The following is a 17378-nucleotide window of genomic DNA, read 5'->3' as shown; positions in this document are numbered from 1 at the left end:
AACCTTGCCTTAACTGTTATTAGATCTCAAACAAATTTAGCACTTAAGTGAGATTTTTGGATGCTTGTCTTAAAATGTGCTTTCTAAATCCATCATGAAAAACACAGAGCGTCTGATAGACTTCAAGGATTCATGCTCCGCAGCGCTGAAGTTGTTCTGGAGCATGAACACCTTCCTAGCAGGCTTTAACGCTTTCCCCCATAAAGACGACATTTGATGACCTTTTCACACCGCCGTGCATACCAATAAAGATGTGGTTTTATGACCATTAGAGTAGTTTCTGGGTTTTCCCAATAGTAGCTACATAAGCAGAGACTACCCTCAGTAACTCCTGATGCAAACAGTCATTTTGTTCTATAAGCAGGCCTGAAATATGACCTAAAACCTCTCAGTCCAGAAGCTCCTAGTAGGCTTTCAAGGGGTAAAAGGTTTACAGTCAATTACAGCACTCTGTTTTTCTTTGCTGTGGTCAAATAGTTTTTCCTGGTGTGGCTTAGTTCCATCTTTTGGGGTCATTGATTTGCCTTTGTGAACTTTCAAACACCCCCTTTTTTTAAATGGCTCTCGGCAAAATCCACTATATTCCACCACGTAGATGTTTTCAGGCCCACTATCTGTTGAACACATGCAGAGACAAACACGTGCACAAAAGGAAGGTTTCTGGCTGTTAGCTGACCTTTTCACCCAGCCGTGCCCCCTCTCTGCTGACACACAGTCTGGATCATCCAGTTGTGCTGAAAGCTCCTGGTTGGTGTTGCTGTCAGGCCGAGGCAACATCAGGAGGCTCATCACACTATCCTTTAAGTCCTCCTTACCTGACCTGGGACCATCTGGGAAAGAGAAATGGTGTCATTGAAGGTCGGCCCTGAAGCCACTCAGTCTGTCTGTATGAAGCAGCACAGGTGACCATTTGTTGATGTCATATAGGATTATGGTCCCCCAGTCTGTTGAGATCATTGACCTGTTTGGGGGTATGAAGAAGTAACCGTGCCAGGTAGAGCTGGGCGATAGAACGATAACGATATGTATCGCGATATAACTTTTACTCGATAGAGAAATTAAGCTATCGCGATAGACCTCGCCGCTCTTGTCCTCAAAAAAAAAAAAAAAAAAAAAAAAAAAAAGGTCAGCCAATCCAAATTAAGTAGCGCAGAGCCGAACCAATCACAGCCGCAGCGTCACGTCGCGTGACTTGTTACGTACAGCACAAGTGCCAAGCCGCACGTGTGTTTGTTTGGGAAACAGCCAGCGCGTAATGGAGCCAGCACGTAATGGAGGAAATGAGTGTGCCGACTAGAAAAATCAACCGAGCGTGACCGAAGAGAAAACAGATGATGGTACCAATGCCGGAGAAATTGTCGAACGGAAGAGCCATAGAAGTTCCGTAGTGTGAAGGTATTTCAGCTATTTCAAGTCTGACAAAAAACAGAGTAGCGTGCACTGTAAATGTGCCGAAAGCAAGTCTGGAAATACAATAAACTGGTGCATGCGTCACACTGTGCGCCACGTTATTGTTTCGGTGAAATGGATTCCTACAATACTGTTACTGTTAATTCTACTCTCTGCAGTGTTTAAATGCTTACATATACACACAGTTACTGTCCGTCCACACATACGACTCGGTTCTGCTTCTATGCCCCAGCTTTGTTTACTTTTTCCCACCGAGGCTTCTAGACTTCTGATTGGCCAACATTTCTGCACGGTTAGGAATCTAGCGCCACCTGCTGCTTTGGCATGTTCATAGCAGCGTTTTCCTTCATTTCTGCCTTTATGTGTGGACGGGATTATTTTTTAAAACGAAAACGGAAAATCTCCGTTTTCAAAAATACCCGTGTACGTGTGGACGTAGCCTCAGTCTCTGACTGGAAGCGCTAATTCGTCATTCGGCTTTTGTCAGACTAAAGTAACTGTTAAAACTGTTTGAAAAGCTCAGCTATACAACAAGGAGAGATTGAGAATTTCCTTTTAGTTCTCAGTTTATTTGATATTGACAAAAGTTAGTCAGTTTTGTCTGATCTTCTGTAAAACAAACTAAGATTTATTTTTAGAATTAATATTTTGTTTCTAAGTGGAATTGACAATTTAGTTTGTTTCGTTTGTTCTATTTTGAAACTTAAACGCTTTAGCGGCTGCCTTTTGTGTAGTTTGCAATATTTGCCTTTATTTATCTGAAAAAGTCTCATGTTCCTTAAGTACATCGACCCTGTTGAACTTATTATGGGAAATAAATATTTAAATAAAAACAAGCTGCTGATTATTTCACATTTTACTTGTGAGCAACGGCACATTTAAATCTTACAAATATAGTTATTTGGCTTATATCGTGATAGATATCGTTATCGCCTGAAATGAAAAAAACATATCGTGATATGAAAAAATCTCATATCGCCCAGCTCTAGTGCCAGGATATCACTCAGAAATGAGAAAAGAGCCCATGCCATCACCTTGACTGCTCTGATGCTTCCCACCTTTTATGTAATGGTCTTTGACACCCGAGTGTCATCTGAGCAAACAGTGAAGCAGCAGGAGCACATTTGCAGGGTGTGGCACAGATGGGCATGAATATGGAAAAGCAGTGTGTTGTGCCTCCAGCCAAAGCGAGCTCTCATGTCTTTAGGGTGTTTTAGAAGAATGTTTGAGTAGCAAAACCCTAACGTCTTTTATGGACCTAAATCTGAGGTCCATCTCTGCAGCTAATAGATGAATCCTAATTAGGCAAAAACAAAAAAAACAGACACACACACAAACGATTCACTTTCATATTAATTATGGAAATAATGAAGGACGCTGTAGCAGATGTGAGACTGTGTATGGAGAGGGGGAGTGCTTAAATGTGAAAGGCCAATGGAAGATAAAGGAGCAAAGAAAGCAAAGCAAGGCAGCGTTCATTACCTGATGCATGGCTCATTTTCACATCACTGCAGAGTGTGACATCGCCATCCTTTATCATCTTGCTTATTATGTGGATAGAGGCAAAGCATTTACACATTCGAGGAATCACATAAAGTAAAGTGATATAAAAACACCATTCAGTCGAGATGAATGCTGTACAGCTGTGTGTATTTGACCTTTTGATCATAACTTCAAGGGTCACCTTCCCCAGTTAACAAAAATAATAGTATTTTCCTCGTGGCATGCAGTTATTTTATTTTGTGTTTGCTCGTAAGTAAGCCTGTAAATCAGCCTAAGGCACAGCATTGTAAATAAGCAGAAAATGCCTCCATGTGATTTGAGTGCACTGACCCTTTAATGTGTTTTGTCAGTTGATATTTGACTAAATACTGAAAGGACAAAGTTCAGGGGGAATATTCACATGACAAACTGCAGCCGAATCCTCTTCCAGTGTAGGTTGAAGGGCAATTTGATGTTTTTAGATTAAAAGGGGGCTTATTGCCCTCATGAACAGCTCCATATTTTTTAGGAAACTACGCAAGTATCTTTGCGTGATTCACATGATTCAAAATATTCATAATCAGTACTTATCTTATATCGGGCCTTAGTGCCTTTTAAATTGATCCTCTGTCTGAGCTGTTTGAACTCCTCCCTCTGTAAAAGCCAAAGTCTTCCTTCCTTTCTCTGTTGCCCCACAGAAACACAGTTTGAGCCTACATGTGTTCACCCTTGTAACAGGATACAAATGACAGAGAATAAGGAAAAGCGTAGCGACCCCGGCAGCATGGAGACCATTCATAAACCATTTTCCGTTTAAAGAAGTCATCCTAATAGGTCGTTTCTTTACGTCTGACATGTTTCTAGCACCATTTCTATTGCTAATGCTTGTTTATGTTTTTGTTATGATTTTGCCTCTTTTTGTTTCTCTGTTTTTAAATTCATTCATTTTGTGGTCACTTTTGAGTTATGTTATGCCTTTTTTTTTGTTTTCTGTTTCTTTTTTTCTTTCTGCTGTTTGATCAGTGGCTCACACCACTCTGGCAGTCCCCTGGCCCGTGGTGCCAGATACTGTATGTCTGCTGACTCCTCCAAGGTGTACACCATCCCCCAGACCAGCAGCTCAGGGCCAGAGCTGGTACAGGGGTCCGGGCTTGGGCCCGGCTCAGAGGCTTGTGGACAGGCACGCACACAGTCCAGTTGCAAATTCACAGTGGGCGCGAAGGCGACTGATGATGATGATGATGATGATGCCGCCCACAGCACTGAGGAACCTCCCAACATTTCAGAGTGTGGGTGAGTGTATGTGAGGGTGAAAGCAAGAAGAGCATGTGTGAGAACATCAGCAAATGTGCAAAAAAACTACAAAAACAAAGAGGTTTCAGCTCACGTGCTTCACAGCGATTTTATCACTAGCTAGTAGGCACATTTAAATAAAACACCCTTTAATCGCGCTCTTGTCAGCACATTTTTCTCCGTCTTACTGCTGCATCTCCACCTCAAACCCAACGCCACGATCAGCCTACACAGAGTGGCCTTGATTGAAGCAGACAGCCACAAAATAAATAAGCTCAGTGAAGCTGCGGACATAATACACTTGGCACATGTCACTTACGGTTTATGATCGCTCCCGTGAAGCCGCGTCCCTGTGGATCGCCAGGCTCGACCATCTCTGCTGGGAGCCAAGCATCAAGACACACACAGGAACACGCACGCAGTCGCACATGTAGTCTGAGGACGCCCATCTGCACAATAGCCTGTATCGCACAGAAGAGGAATGTATGCAATCCTCAGTCTGTGTGAGCAGTGATGACTGACTGTATCTGTCGGGTGATTAAATGGTTTTGCTGTAGAGAACAGAGCCATTGATGGTGAAAGCGAAACAGCTTTTACGGTGTGAGTGTAGCTGTGTGTGTGTGTCTGTCTGTGTGCACTGATTTGGAGGATGTTTGCGAGCGGGGCGTGTTTTGCAAGAGAGAGTGTGAGATTTTGCCCTGGAAGGAACCCCGTGCTCCAGCTCCCAAGTAATTTCATTTAGGCTGTGAAATTTGCTACTTACGGTTGTGTGATTGATCGCATGCACTGAAGTCATCTTCTGCCGACTTATGAAAAAGCTCCGTAATTCAGTTTACCCACCCCATTGTTTGTTTATATATTCCTACCGTTTTATTTCATCTTACATAACAGCGCCTCGTGATAAATGGCCTAATATTACTCACAGATATTGTCCTAACATAATGAAGTTTCTCTTTCCCCCCAATTCTAAAAAGTTTTCTCATTTGTTCTAATGCTGTGTGTGAGGCTGGATGTGTAACGGTGCTTCTAACCGTGGGCTCTTTCTTTCTTGCTTCTGCTTCTTGTTTCAGAGGAGCGGAAAGCTTGTTAACCTTCCTTCTCACAATGCTGTCTGAGCGTTCAAGGTACACAGTTAAGAGTGAACCCTGTGGTCCTGATCTGACACCGCCTGCTTACCCCGCACACTGCCCCGCCCTCTTTGTACCCCCACTCCTCCGGTGTCAAGTGCTGGTTCTGCCTTGTGGACCATGCTCAAAGTGGACAGCAACCAGCTGTGCATGAGTGACTGTGACATTTCCACTACAGATTCATACTGCTGTGTACTGTCCATCTAATATCTTCTCAGTCTCTCTGCTTAAATCTCTATTAGAAGTTTAATTTTAATAACCACAACCAAAGCTATCATCACAATTGCTTCCCTTTGGTTATGTTTCGTCTGGGACAGAGTATTCCCAGCTTTATACATGCATATTATAGCTATGACTCCACCTCACATTATCTGAAGGCCAATAGAAACACTTTTCTATCTGCGATTAAACTATTTGCTTCTCTATGAGTGCTGTGAACCATTTCTGCTACATTTTAGCTCGGCATATTAGCCAGCTAACCTATGAGCGTGGAGAAATATTTGAGTCAGTCCAGATACTGGAAGGCATGGTGGTGTGGCGGTTAGCAGCGTCACCTCACATCAAGAATGAGGCCCTGCGTTCAAATCCAGAGCAAACTCTTAAATAGCTGTAGGTGTAAAAATTGTCATTCTCTCTGTTAGCGGAGCGACAGACTAGCGCCCTGCCCAGGTTGTGTACCCTGTGTACCCCATGACAACCTCACATTGGCATGACAGACAATGAATTGAATGGTTGGATGGCTGGTTACATTATGTGTGGGGTCCTTAAAATTTTTCTCCACTGTTAAGAGTCTTTAGCCCAAAAGAAAAACAAAGAATCTTGTGCACCACTGCATCTATGGCTTGTCCATGATAGGAGAAACGAAAGAAGGCATCACAATATTAAGCATCAAACAGCTATTAACACTTATACTTCTCTTTTGGATCTCTCTGCTGTTTCTAACTGGACTAAGTCTAAAATAATTTTATCGTCTTTTTCACAAGCTCTCAGACTTTGTATTAAAAACAGGTGGATGAAAACGTACATTCTTTCTTTTTCACTGCCCCTTGAGAAGTTAATTATATACTGTAGGCATTTAACAGATGCCAGTGCACAGCAGAGTAATATTTAACTCCAAAGATGAGGGCTTTAATGTTGTTCCAGTTTTCTCATAATTATGGCTCAATTACTTCAGGCGAAAATGGACAGGTCAAGGTAGAGTGGGAAAACAGAGGACTTTTTGCTGCAGTTTTTGGCATCAAACAACGAGTGTACAAAATTCAGTTAACTGCACTTGTTTTTCTGCCAAACACAATAGAGCAAACACGGTACATATATTTAGGAACTGTTCTCCGTGTTGCCAAAAGCTTAATACAGTGCGGCTCTCAGCAACAGTGTCTGGAGGTAGCCGTCATAACTAGGCTGTCCCATCGTCTAACCATCTAGCGAATCTCCCTGCGGCCACCTAACAGCCTGCCAACAGCACTCAGTGTGTCAAGCTCAGGCTGCTCACTTAAAGCAGAGGTCTCACAGCCACATGACTTCACCAGCCTGGTCGGGCACATCTTCCGTGCCCTGTAACCTCTCCCGTAAACTCTCCACACCCTCAGAATCATTTAAATGTTCTCAGAAAAAACCCTGCTGACAACCACACTGCTAACAAAACATGTCACCTCTTGTGGGTCCTTCTCCAGCCCTGTCTAACAGCTCTCATGTCTCCCTCTGTTGTTGTTGTTGTGAACACTCCTTTAGTTGGTGCTTTCCGCTTGTTTCTGGAAGTCATTTCTGTCCCAAACCCTTGTTTTCCCTTCTACCTCTCACAGTGCTTGGCTGGATTTTATTTGCAGCCTGTGTAATCATGGTTTTGGCACAGTGATGTGGAACAGGGTAAAATTTGGAAATAAGTTCCCTCCCTTGGTCCTTTTCCATCCCCGTTATCCTGCATTCACCTGACTAGCATGGAGCAGGGAAGCGCCTGATGTTGGCATGATAAGACGGATCCCTGTCCCTGTTCTCTAAGTAGCTGGGATTACCTCTGAACCCAAGCTGTGATGGCTCCAAGGCTGCCCCCCTTGGGATGTATTTTGTGTGACCCTAGTGATGAGCCATGCTCTTCTTTGCCCTCTGTGTCATCTACAGGCAGTTGTACGCACAAGAGGCCGCATGCCGGCTCCAGGCCACTGAGCGGGATGGAAAATCTCTGCAGAGACTCTCGAAAGAGGAATACGTTAAAATGATGCTGCCCGACAGCCCGCCAGGAGAAGACAGGAGTCGCAAGGTGAGGGCATTAATGAAACCCTAACCTCTAATTTATCATTATTATGATGTCCTGTGTAATATGCAAATAAATGTCACTTCACAATTCTGTTATTATACTGACACGATGTATCTACAAAAACCTCAGACTTCCTCCTTTTGAATAAATCCAGTGCAGAACCAGACCTGAAAATCTCTTGCTGGGAATCCAGTGAAAGCAGGACAAACATATGCTGGCACTGCTGATAGGATTCCTCCCTCTCACTCTCTCTCTGGACACAGGACCCTTTCAGTCACCACTGACTGGCACAGTGTTTGGTTAATTTAATTTCTAACAAGGGGCTGAGTTTACTCAGTCGGGATGTCATGGATTAAAGGCAGGAAGTTCCAGAGAGCACATCGATGTTTGATGTTTCTGGGTCCTGCAGTCTCTATTAATTGCATCTCGAGTTCCCTGCACCATCCCCCCCATCCATTATCTACCAGGAAGGGACTCTGGAGATGTACAAATGGGTTATTCTTGGATGCTGCTCAATTCTAATACAAATGCACTTCAGTTCCCCGGAGAAGACGGGCATGTCCTCTGTCACAGACAGGCCTCGTCCCTAACACGAAGCAGCAGTCCACTGATTCGTTTGTCTTGCCTCCAACCATCGAGCTTATGGTTTACAAAATCTGGCGCTTGCAAGACAACTAGGCAGCGTCAGCACCTGTCTCAAATGAAAGCATGCGTGTTGAGCTTGTTTGGATACACATAATATTGATGTAACTTTGCTTCCCACGAATAAAGAAAGTAGCCAGTACAAAGGTGTACTGATTGTCAGATTCACCGAGCAACAGGACCTCTGCTGTCACACTCTCCTGTCAGATTCGGTGTGATAATGTAGTGCGCGGAGCAACAATCTGGGAGGGCACGGGGCCAGGCACTCCAAAGCATATACACATATGTTCCCAATAAACACATACTGTTCTTTTCTGGGAGCAGCTTCACTGTGTTTTCAGTCATCAGCTGGCACATAAAGTCATCAAATCACAGTAATTATATGGTGCTGGAAACACGGTTGGTTTATTTCTAATTCTTATATAAAACAGTCTGAACTGATGATTTGTCAGTTAATGAAACAGATTCTATAGTAAAGGTTAACGCATGTGTCATTTCCGGTACTCGCCCGTGGCCTTTCTTTGTGTGGCTGAGCAGGTGCAGACAGATTTTCCTTGCCAGCCACAGTGTCCGCTGGGACGACCTTCTATGGACAGGCAGACCATTGTGTGGCTGACGTAAAGGAAAGGCCGTTCACAGCTTATTTGCCCACAGTGTTCCTCTTTTGAACCTCCTGTGGGAAAGAAAGAAGAACGATCTGAAAAGGTGGTTGTCCAACACATCCTCCCGAGTGGCACGTCATTGGGTCTTTGTTTGGTGCGGGCAGCGAAGGGAAAAAAAAAAAAAAAAGTCGGGAAAATCAGGAAAATCTAGGTGGATGTGCCACTGCTGCTTTGACTGATAAGAGTGTTGCTGCTCTACAAAAGAATTCAAAGCCCGTACAGCCCCGAAGCAGGCTGAGACTGTTGCCAGCTGAGGTGGATTTAGGCATACTATAATAGTCAATAATCTTGCAGGTTTTATTAATACAGTATTTTCTCCAAATGTGCACAGCAGGTACAGTTAACCAGTGCCAGGATGTGTTCAGAGAGCTTGTTTTGATGTACTAAATAGATTGCTTTATAAAGAAAAACATTAAGCCCAATTGGAATTGCTTTCATTTGCCGTGACTCCATTTATGGGTGCTCTAAATCTGCGCTCTTATGCTTTATATAGGATCAGCAAATCCTGTTTTAAAGTTGTTTTGATGAGCGAGAGCCTCGGGAGTCTAATCTTGTAAAGTTGGGTGGGAAAACTTGCAATAAGAGACAACCTTGTCAAGCTAAAGCCTCTGAGGTGGTCTTTAGAGGCAGTAGATGTGCATTGCTTTGAATTCCTGTATATATTTCTCACTTTAAAGACAGACAAGATGTTTGTTAAATTCTCACCGTGGGATTTGTCTTTGAAATGGAGATGGCTGGGTGTTGGCTTTGCGGGTTTACTAGTCTAGTGTAGATTACAGCTGGGAAGCAAGGGGAGACGTTTACCCATCTGGCCAAATGCTCCGCATATCATTTGTGGCTACTTTTGATGTCACTGCTGCTGCATTTATGTTAGCTGAACAGCAACATAACGGATGGGATCTGGCTTTGTGGTTTTCTGGGTTTAAAGAGGAGATGCTCTGTCAAAACTGTGGCCAGCTGTAACACAGTGGTGTCTTTGCAGTGATATCCCATGTAATTCTCTCTCCAAAAGACATCCCCTCAGGGTGATGCTACTTTTCAAGCCCTAACAGCTTTTATAATTGTTTATTCTGACCTCATGCTCTCTTTGATCACAGCATGCATCGTTCTGATTTGGCCCCTGCTTGTCTCTGCTATATGAGCTCTCTAATTGCACTATTATACCAAAATACTGGAAGGCAGGCAAACTTCAGATGTGCAGACAAACACAAGACAGAATATTGTTTTATACTTGCTTTTTTGTTTAAGTTAAATTACCCACAATTATCCTTGTAATTGTCCAGATGTCAGTCTCACACATGTATACGACACTGTGGTTAGTTCACCCAGTTGTCTGTATCCTCCTCACCATCTTAAAGACTTCTCGACTGCCTCCTCATGTTTTTTTCCTTTCCGTCTCGCTTTGTGAAACCTGCACTCTGCTTTAGCATTAAACTCAGCGACTACTTGTTGCCACAGTGCAGTGGCTTCTGTCACCACCTCCTCCAGCCCTGTTATTCCCCGTCTTCCAGACGTTCTCCAGCTGTGCTCAATCTAACTGCATTTTCCTGAACGCATAGACTGTAAATGATTCCTGCCACCTCTCCCCCGGATGTTCCCCGTTTAGCCCACCCAGTCGCCCAATCGTGTATGCCTCCTGTGCCGAGGAAAGGCAGAGCATGGGGAATGTGCATCTAGGATTGTTTTCTTTGTTATGAGTAATGCTTGACAAATTGTTCTGATCTTCTCAGGTATCAGCAGTGGACAGCTTGTCCCCCAGACGCTCGCTGTACCGAACGCTGTCCGACGAGAGCGTGTCCAGTAACCGGAAAGGCTCGTCGTACGCCAGCTCGCACAGCTCCATGCTGGACCAAGCCATGCCTAACGACATCCTATTCAGCACCACCCCACCTTACCACAGCACGCTGCCGCCTCGCATGATCCACAACCAGGGCGCGTCCAACCTGCGGAGTAAGTACACCAACGAAACGCTCGACGGGCCGGCTCGCTGAAAAAACACACAAACAGAAGACAGGAAGGCTAATACACACTTTTCTCAGTGACGCTGCTGGATTATCAATCCTCTTCTCTGGCACCGGATAAGAGCCAGGATATCGAGACTCGTTCAAAGAGCCACTTGAGTCCTTGCTGATATCATAAGCACAACTGGTACACACTCCAGCAGCACTCCTCAATATAGTCATCTAATTGGAAATGGGTGAGGCTGCTCACTACTTGCAAGGGACCTGCCGCTCCGTCTGCATTAAGCAGACACCTGTCACTGCTGGCTAATATTCCCTGCTCCACTGTCTCCCAGCATCCACTGAATATGTATTAGCGATGAGAGGTGTGATGTCCTGCCTGCTGCTTTAGGATCTCTGACATGAACATGCCTATTTTTCCATGAGGAATGTCACAATGCCTGTCATACATAATGTTTCATTCACTCATCAGTCCCTGCCAGCCACCCCTCTCTGTCCCTCCTGTCTCATTTTCGTACCATCCCTTTTCCATCTCCCGCTGCTGTCCTTAGATAGAAAATGGCTTTTGGAAAGATGGTTTTTTTCTCTTCGGCCTCTTCTGCCTGTCAGTCTGATGGATTCCTGATTGTTTTGAAGGGTAGTTGAGAGCACAGGCTCTCCCTTTCCCGTACTGAAGCAGCTCCAATTTGGTAAACAGTGAATTACTCAAGCTCCAAGACGCTGGGTAAATTGAAAGGAGAGTGTCAGCGTCACCTCAAGCTCTCTGTGTCTCTTCTCTGCTTCTCCACTCATGCTTTTCTAAATGCCTCTCTGCAGAGTGGGAGCTTGTTTATTGCATTCTCTGTCTTTCAGGGCTGAGGGGGGGCAGGAGGGACAGAGGGGAGGGAAAGGAGTTATTGATTGAAACATGAAGACATTCACTTAGACAAGTCGTTTATCGCCCCTAAGACAGCGACTCGCGAGTGCCACACAGAGAAGGTGGTTTTAATGTGACTCTTGCCTATCATGCTGTTACACAAATCCAGAACTTGGCTTTTCAAAAGGTTCCCAACCTGCTGGAGGATTTCGCCAGATGAGCGAATATAGATTAGGCGTTTGGCAGGAGTTAGGCTAGACAAAAGCCATCCCGCTTCAAATTGTCTCTCTGGCTTCCCCCCCCTCACGTCCCCCTCCCCATTCCTTTCCCCTAACCCCTTTTGTCTGATGCAAACTGATGGGTGACTCAACGATTAGCCCTAAACTCAGGCCAGGCCTAGACACTGATCGGCGTGCCTGCCTGTCTCTGCAGATGAGTTTTGGTTCTCTGACGGCTCCTTGGCGGACAGGTCCAAGTTCAGCGACCCGGGCCTCATGCCCCTCCCTGACACTGCCTCTGGGCTGGACTGGTCTCACCTGGTCGATGCAGCACGAGCCTTCGAAGGTAACCAGCCTGGATGAAGCTGCTGGCACCTTGTGTAATCCACTTCTACTCCCCACCCCCTCCTCCTGGCTGCTTAGCGTGTGTGACTGTGTGTTTTGTAATCTGCAAGTGCCCGCTTGCTTGAATGTGCAGATTTGTGTGAGCTATGTGTTTTCTTCTAGTTGCTCCTAAGTGCTTCCGGAGCTTACTTTTGGGAATCCTCCTGCTTTTTGCACCTCTACCCCAGGCCCCTTTGCAATTTCCTATTAAGAACAAAGCCATCATTTCTCAGCACTGACATGGAGCTAATCTTCCCACCATAAGGCCAGCAAGTCATCATTCGGGTTTTCAGAGTGTTGCTGCTTTTCTGTTATGGTTAAGGTTTCGTTTGTTAAGTTTGGGATGATTTATGCTCCCCTCTTGACCACCAGGTCCGAATGTGATCTTCTGAAAGAAACAGACTTTTCCATTTCGGGGGGTTTGTTGGTATTCAGCTCTGGGACGAGAAATTTAGATATGAAGCTTTCATGTAGACTTATAGGTTGTCTTCCTGTCAAAAACTTAAAGCTGATTATTCCCCCCCCCCAATCGTACATTTAAACCACTCATTTGCATCGTAATCTCTTTTCTAATTTAAATACCTTTTTTGGACCAGTCTCATGCCGGTGTATTTCCCATTTATCACAGACCTGCGCACATGCCATGAGTATTTTTTTTTTTTCTTTTTTTCCACCTTGACCCTGGACCAGTGAGCAGGCAACATAGCATGTAATCATTTGTTTGTCATAATTAACGAAGTCTTTTGTGGAGATTCTCCTTTGATGCATTTCTTGCCGCACGGCCCGCAGTCTTGTCATTTAACGAGAGACGAATCAGCAGAGTTGATGCACAGTCTGAGTGGCAGCGGCAAGGCAGTTGTCACGGCAGCCGCGCTGGCCCAGAAAAAACGCTGTGTAAACCAGGGGCCTTGTTGCCGAGCAGAAAGTGGCTCGGGGCTGCCATTGTGTCATGTATGTTTAACCAGCTTTGTTTAGAGCCAGTGGGGAAAGAGGCTGGCTTAGATGTAAAGCATTCACGACATTCATAACCCTTAGTCATGTGGATCCTGAGAGACGGCTCATTTTTATGATGCAAAAAGACAGTTTGGATTGGCTTGCACTATATAAAAAAAAAAAAAAACAAACTGAAAAAATTAAAACTACTGTGCTCTCTTTGACTTTTGCAAGAAGCAGCAGATGGAAGTGAAAATAGGCTTTTTTTTTTTTTTTTTTTTTTTTTTGTAGATTTGAACAACAAAGCATGTTGGTGCAGTCGCTGAATGCTTTCGCATGCAGTGTGCAGCATAGATTCTCTTCTCTGTAATCTGTCTTTCTGTCCAGTAAGTATGAACCCCGGGTCACGCAAAAACGGCAAGCTGCTTTTCTGCACTTGTCTCCGCTTTTCCTAGAAGTCTTTAATCTTTCTGATGCAGCCATCGAATATGAAGGAAGATGTTCATTCATATGCAAATGAAGACTTGCTCTCCCGTCCCTGACTCATCTGAAAAACCAACTTTGGGCTCAGCCAGCTTTTGTCTTCGAGTGGATTAGCTTTCATTTGGGGGCTAAATTAATGGAAGGGTTTCCTTAATCTTTTTCTATGAATATGCAGAACCACCCCCCACCCCCACCCCCCCACCCCATCTTTAGCCTCAGATAAGGGCTTGAGAAAGACAGGTTTCTAAAGAAACAAGCATTAGGCCTTAAAACTGAGCAGGCCCCAAGGGTAACATGCCAAGTTTGGGTTTTCCATGGAGCTTTGACAAAGCTTAAGGGCCTGATATGGTAAAACAAGCATGACTGGTGTCCTACAGCTCCCTGGGATCCAGCCCATTATGAGCCAAACAGCTGTCAGCGGAAACTTGGAGGGGTGAGGGCACTGGAGCAACACCCCAGGGACTGACTTTATCTGTAGTAGTCTAGAAATGCTCTGTTTACTACCTTGTTCCCTGCTGTCCGGTTATAGATCTCTCAGCAAGGCAGGACTGCTTTTGCAAGTGCACTAAACCAGAGCCATCCATTCATACAAGCCATGAATGAATCGTCCCATCCACTCGGGAATGCGTGTGCAAGTGTGTTTATCTGTTCTGTTTTAGTTTAACAGATTTCCTGTTTTCGATGTCAAAGGCAGATCATGACCCATTACTTCACCTGTTCTTTTCCCAGACCAGCGCGTGGCGTCCTTCTGCACCATGACTGACATGCAGCGGGTCGAGGCTCTGCAGATCTCGAGAGAGCTGACCAGACGGGTGGTGGAGGCGGAAGGAGCGGCGCTGGGAGCAGAGTAAGCTTCACTGACACACACACACACAAGAACTAAGTGAATATTGACTGTTAGCTAAACTGTCATTATTGTTTCATTTCGTGTAAATAAATGACTCTTGGCACCGTCCTCTTCTGTGTTACCCCACAAACAGCTCCCCCTCCACACTCACTGGCAAAGTCAACCAGTTAGAGGTGATCCTGAGGCAGCTGCAGCACGACCTCAGAAAGGTGAGTCCGCGTCATCCTTTTGTCGATTATGTTTTTGTCACCTTGGTGCGCTCCTTTCACACATTAGCAAACGACACATGTCGGTGTCCCACAGCTCAGATGAACAGACACTGAGTAATGCGTGCCCCGAGGTCTGTGTAATACAAACTCATCCACTTAATTCAATATCCCGCTTCCTTTTCTTATTGTGTCCCAGCCCAACGTTTCCCCACATACACTAATGTGCTTAAAATGGAGAGAGGAAATGCGCTTTTATCAGAACAGAGGAAGGGCTGCTTTGCCATGTTAATGCCTCCCATTTACACCACGCTGACGAAAGACGGATGTTCTTGTAATAGCGGGGCTTTTATCAGCCTCTTTTGTATCCATTTATTTTTTGCCTCATGTGTTTCGCGTTGATTGCGTGTGTTCACGTGTGTGTGTGTGTGTGTGTGCCCTGTTTTCAGGAGAAAGAGGATAAGGCGATGCTACAGGAAGAGGTGCAGCACCTGAGACAGGACAACATGCGACTGCAGGAGGAGAGCCAGACCGCAGCGGCGCAGCTCAGGAAGTTCACAGAGTGGTTCTTTCACACCATCGACAAGAAACCCTAAGACACAGAGCGAGGGAGGGAGAGAGAAAGCATGATGGCCTTTATTCCTCACGGGCACCCACTCTACTCCTACTTAAGACTCCCAGATGATCCACAGGCAAACAAACTATAAAACAAACCATTACCAGCTCCCAAGAGTAATCAAGACGCTTTCAAACAACCCCATGTTTTGGAGACTATCGTGCAGTCCTGGGTGAGAAACCTGAAACCCCGATCTGGACTTTTACTTTTGGGATCGTCCTCTGTCTGAAGCGCAGGGTCGTGTCTGATTTAACTGGTGAACGAGGCTCTTGGGGAAACACCACCCCCACCTCCATCTCCAGCACTAAAGAGGAATCAAGAAAGACGACCCAGGGCCCCGCCTGTCCACGGGATCTTCTTACAGTAGAGGAATGTAAAGCTCATTTACTGTAGTGAACATATAATCTACCTACCTACGTATGTCGCATCGGTCTACTGTACTGTATACTCAGCCGTACTGTATCATACTGCACACACTGTCACACAGCTGTTTCTGTGCCGGCCGTCACGGACACAGCAAAGTATAGAGGGGCGAGGCGAGAGGGAGGAGGGGAGGAATGTACTGGACATAATGAAGTGGTACTTACTGTCTGCTTGCACCAAGAGGAATCCACATGTGGCGCTCTTGAAACGTACGGCGGGGAGGGGGGGAAATGAATGTAGCTCAACTGAGATCTTTTTTCTTTCTTTCTTCTCCTGCTTTCTGGTTTCCAAAGTCGCAAAAGTTTTGAGGTTTGCTGTTTTTCAGACTTTTTGTTTCTTTGTTTTTGTTTTGTTTCTGATGAATTCCACATTTTCCTTTCCTCTGTGTTGTAATGTAGGGTCACATGGCAGTAATTTTGATGTTTTAAAGGTGCTTTTCCCTACGCACATTTGTCACTAGTTTCCCTTCACTGTCACAATGTCCTAGCAATAACAAAGTGGTAGTTACAAAACTGTGTTTTGTTTTGGTTTTTTTATTTAAATTTTTTGTTTTTTAATAAAAGAAGTTACCACAAGCGTGAAGAGTTCCTGTTGAGTCGCAGTTGTATTTGACGTGTATTTATGAAACGAGGAAGAGACTGTGCCTAAAACTCTTGGTTGTCGGTGGATTGTTTCTCTTTGCTTTTAGTCCTTTTTGTAAACACACGCCTTGTCTGTGGCTCACTGATAGGAAAAAAAAAATGTGTGTGTGTCAGAGAGAGAGAGGTTATGTGAGTGTGTGTGTGTGTGTGTGTAGTTTATCACAGGAAAATGTGTTCTTATGCAGTGGTTTCTAGAGCATTAGAGCAAGCGCCAGTGAACCACACTTACAATGCCAAATGTGTTTATTTTCTGTACATACCTGCCACAGAAGTGTCTTGTATTTAACACTATTATTTAAGCTTATTTAACCTAAAGTTGTTTATTTTATTAAAGGTATTTGTTTTGTTTTTTGTTTTTTCTCCACTAAGGAGAGATGAAGCTCTGTGTATGTTGTAAAGTGTGTAGCTTGCCGGGGCAAAAAAAAAAGAAAAACAACAACGAAACTATATATTTAAATATATAAATGATGATTTTGGAGATTCCAACATTTGGATGCTGCTAGATTAACAGTTTGCTGGTTTGTATGCTTTTAAAAACTGTCTCTCTCCATGAACTGTCTCATCCCTGGTGAGACATTGGGCGCTTTTTTTGTTTGTTTTTGTTTTTTTTAAATAAATGTAGTTGTAAAAATAAGTCTTTTGTGCTTCGTCAGTCTTTCTTCTCCCAGCCTCGGTACCAAAGCAGCGATTTGAGTTTTTTCAGTCTGGTTCACTGCTACTGCTGTTTGAAGTCTGTTTCAAAGAAATGGTTTCAGGAAATAAGAGAAACTTATTCAGCCTCTTGCCAGGGGTTAGATGAGAAGATGCATGCCACCTATTTACAGTCAAAGAAAGTTTTCACACGACTTTCTGCAGTCCTGTGAAAAGCTAAGCACACTGCATGACTCAGTAGTTTGCTGCCAAAGGTGCTTCTACAACAACGTGAAGTGCTCATTCTGTA

At 44.5% G+C, this 17378-nt stretch overlaps 1 protein-coding gene across 7 annotated transcripts in view; it reads left to right on the top strand.

Moving 5' to 3' along the window:
* sipa1l2a (signal-induced proliferation-associated 1like 2, genome duplicate a) overlaps positions 1 to 16871 on the top strand; it is an 82030-nt gene extending 65159 nt beyond the window's left edge. For 4 of the 7 annotated variants that reach the window (XM_085428621.1, XM_085428624.1, XM_085428623.1 and 1 more), the window contains 7 exons: positions 3916 to 4185; positions 7431 to 7569; positions 10601 to 10820; positions 12120 to 12251; positions 14435 to 14552; positions 14686 to 14761; positions 15208 to 16871. In XM_085428621.1, coding sequence (XP_085284747.1) covers positions 3916 to 4185; positions 7431 to 7569; positions 10601 to 10820; positions 12120 to 12251; positions 14435 to 14552; positions 14686 to 14761; positions 15208 to 15354 — 1102 coding nt within the window. In that variant the 3' untranslated portion in view covers positions 15355 to 16871. Of the gene's footprint in view, positions 1 to 3915; positions 4186 to 7430; positions 7570 to 10600; positions 10821 to 12119; positions 12252 to 14434; positions 14553 to 14685; positions 14762 to 15207 lie in introns of those variants that run through there. The other 3 variants (XM_085428627.1, XM_085428626.1, XM_085428628.1) reach the window with 3 other exon arrangements.
* Positions 16872 to 17378: the final 507 nt, after the last annotated feature.

Source organism: Rhamphochromis longiceps, linkage group LG13 (genome assembly GCF_057381845.1).
Source record: "Rhamphochromis longiceps isolate RC_006_pf linkage group LG13, R_longiceps_female_GT1.1, whole genome shotgun sequence".
NCBI classification, from domain to species: Eukaryota; Metazoa; Chordata; class Actinopteri; order Cichliformes; family Cichlidae; genus Rhamphochromis; species Rhamphochromis longiceps.
The sequence above is the reverse complement of the archived record's forward strand: the minus strand, read 5'-3'. Positions and strand labels throughout refer to the sequence as shown.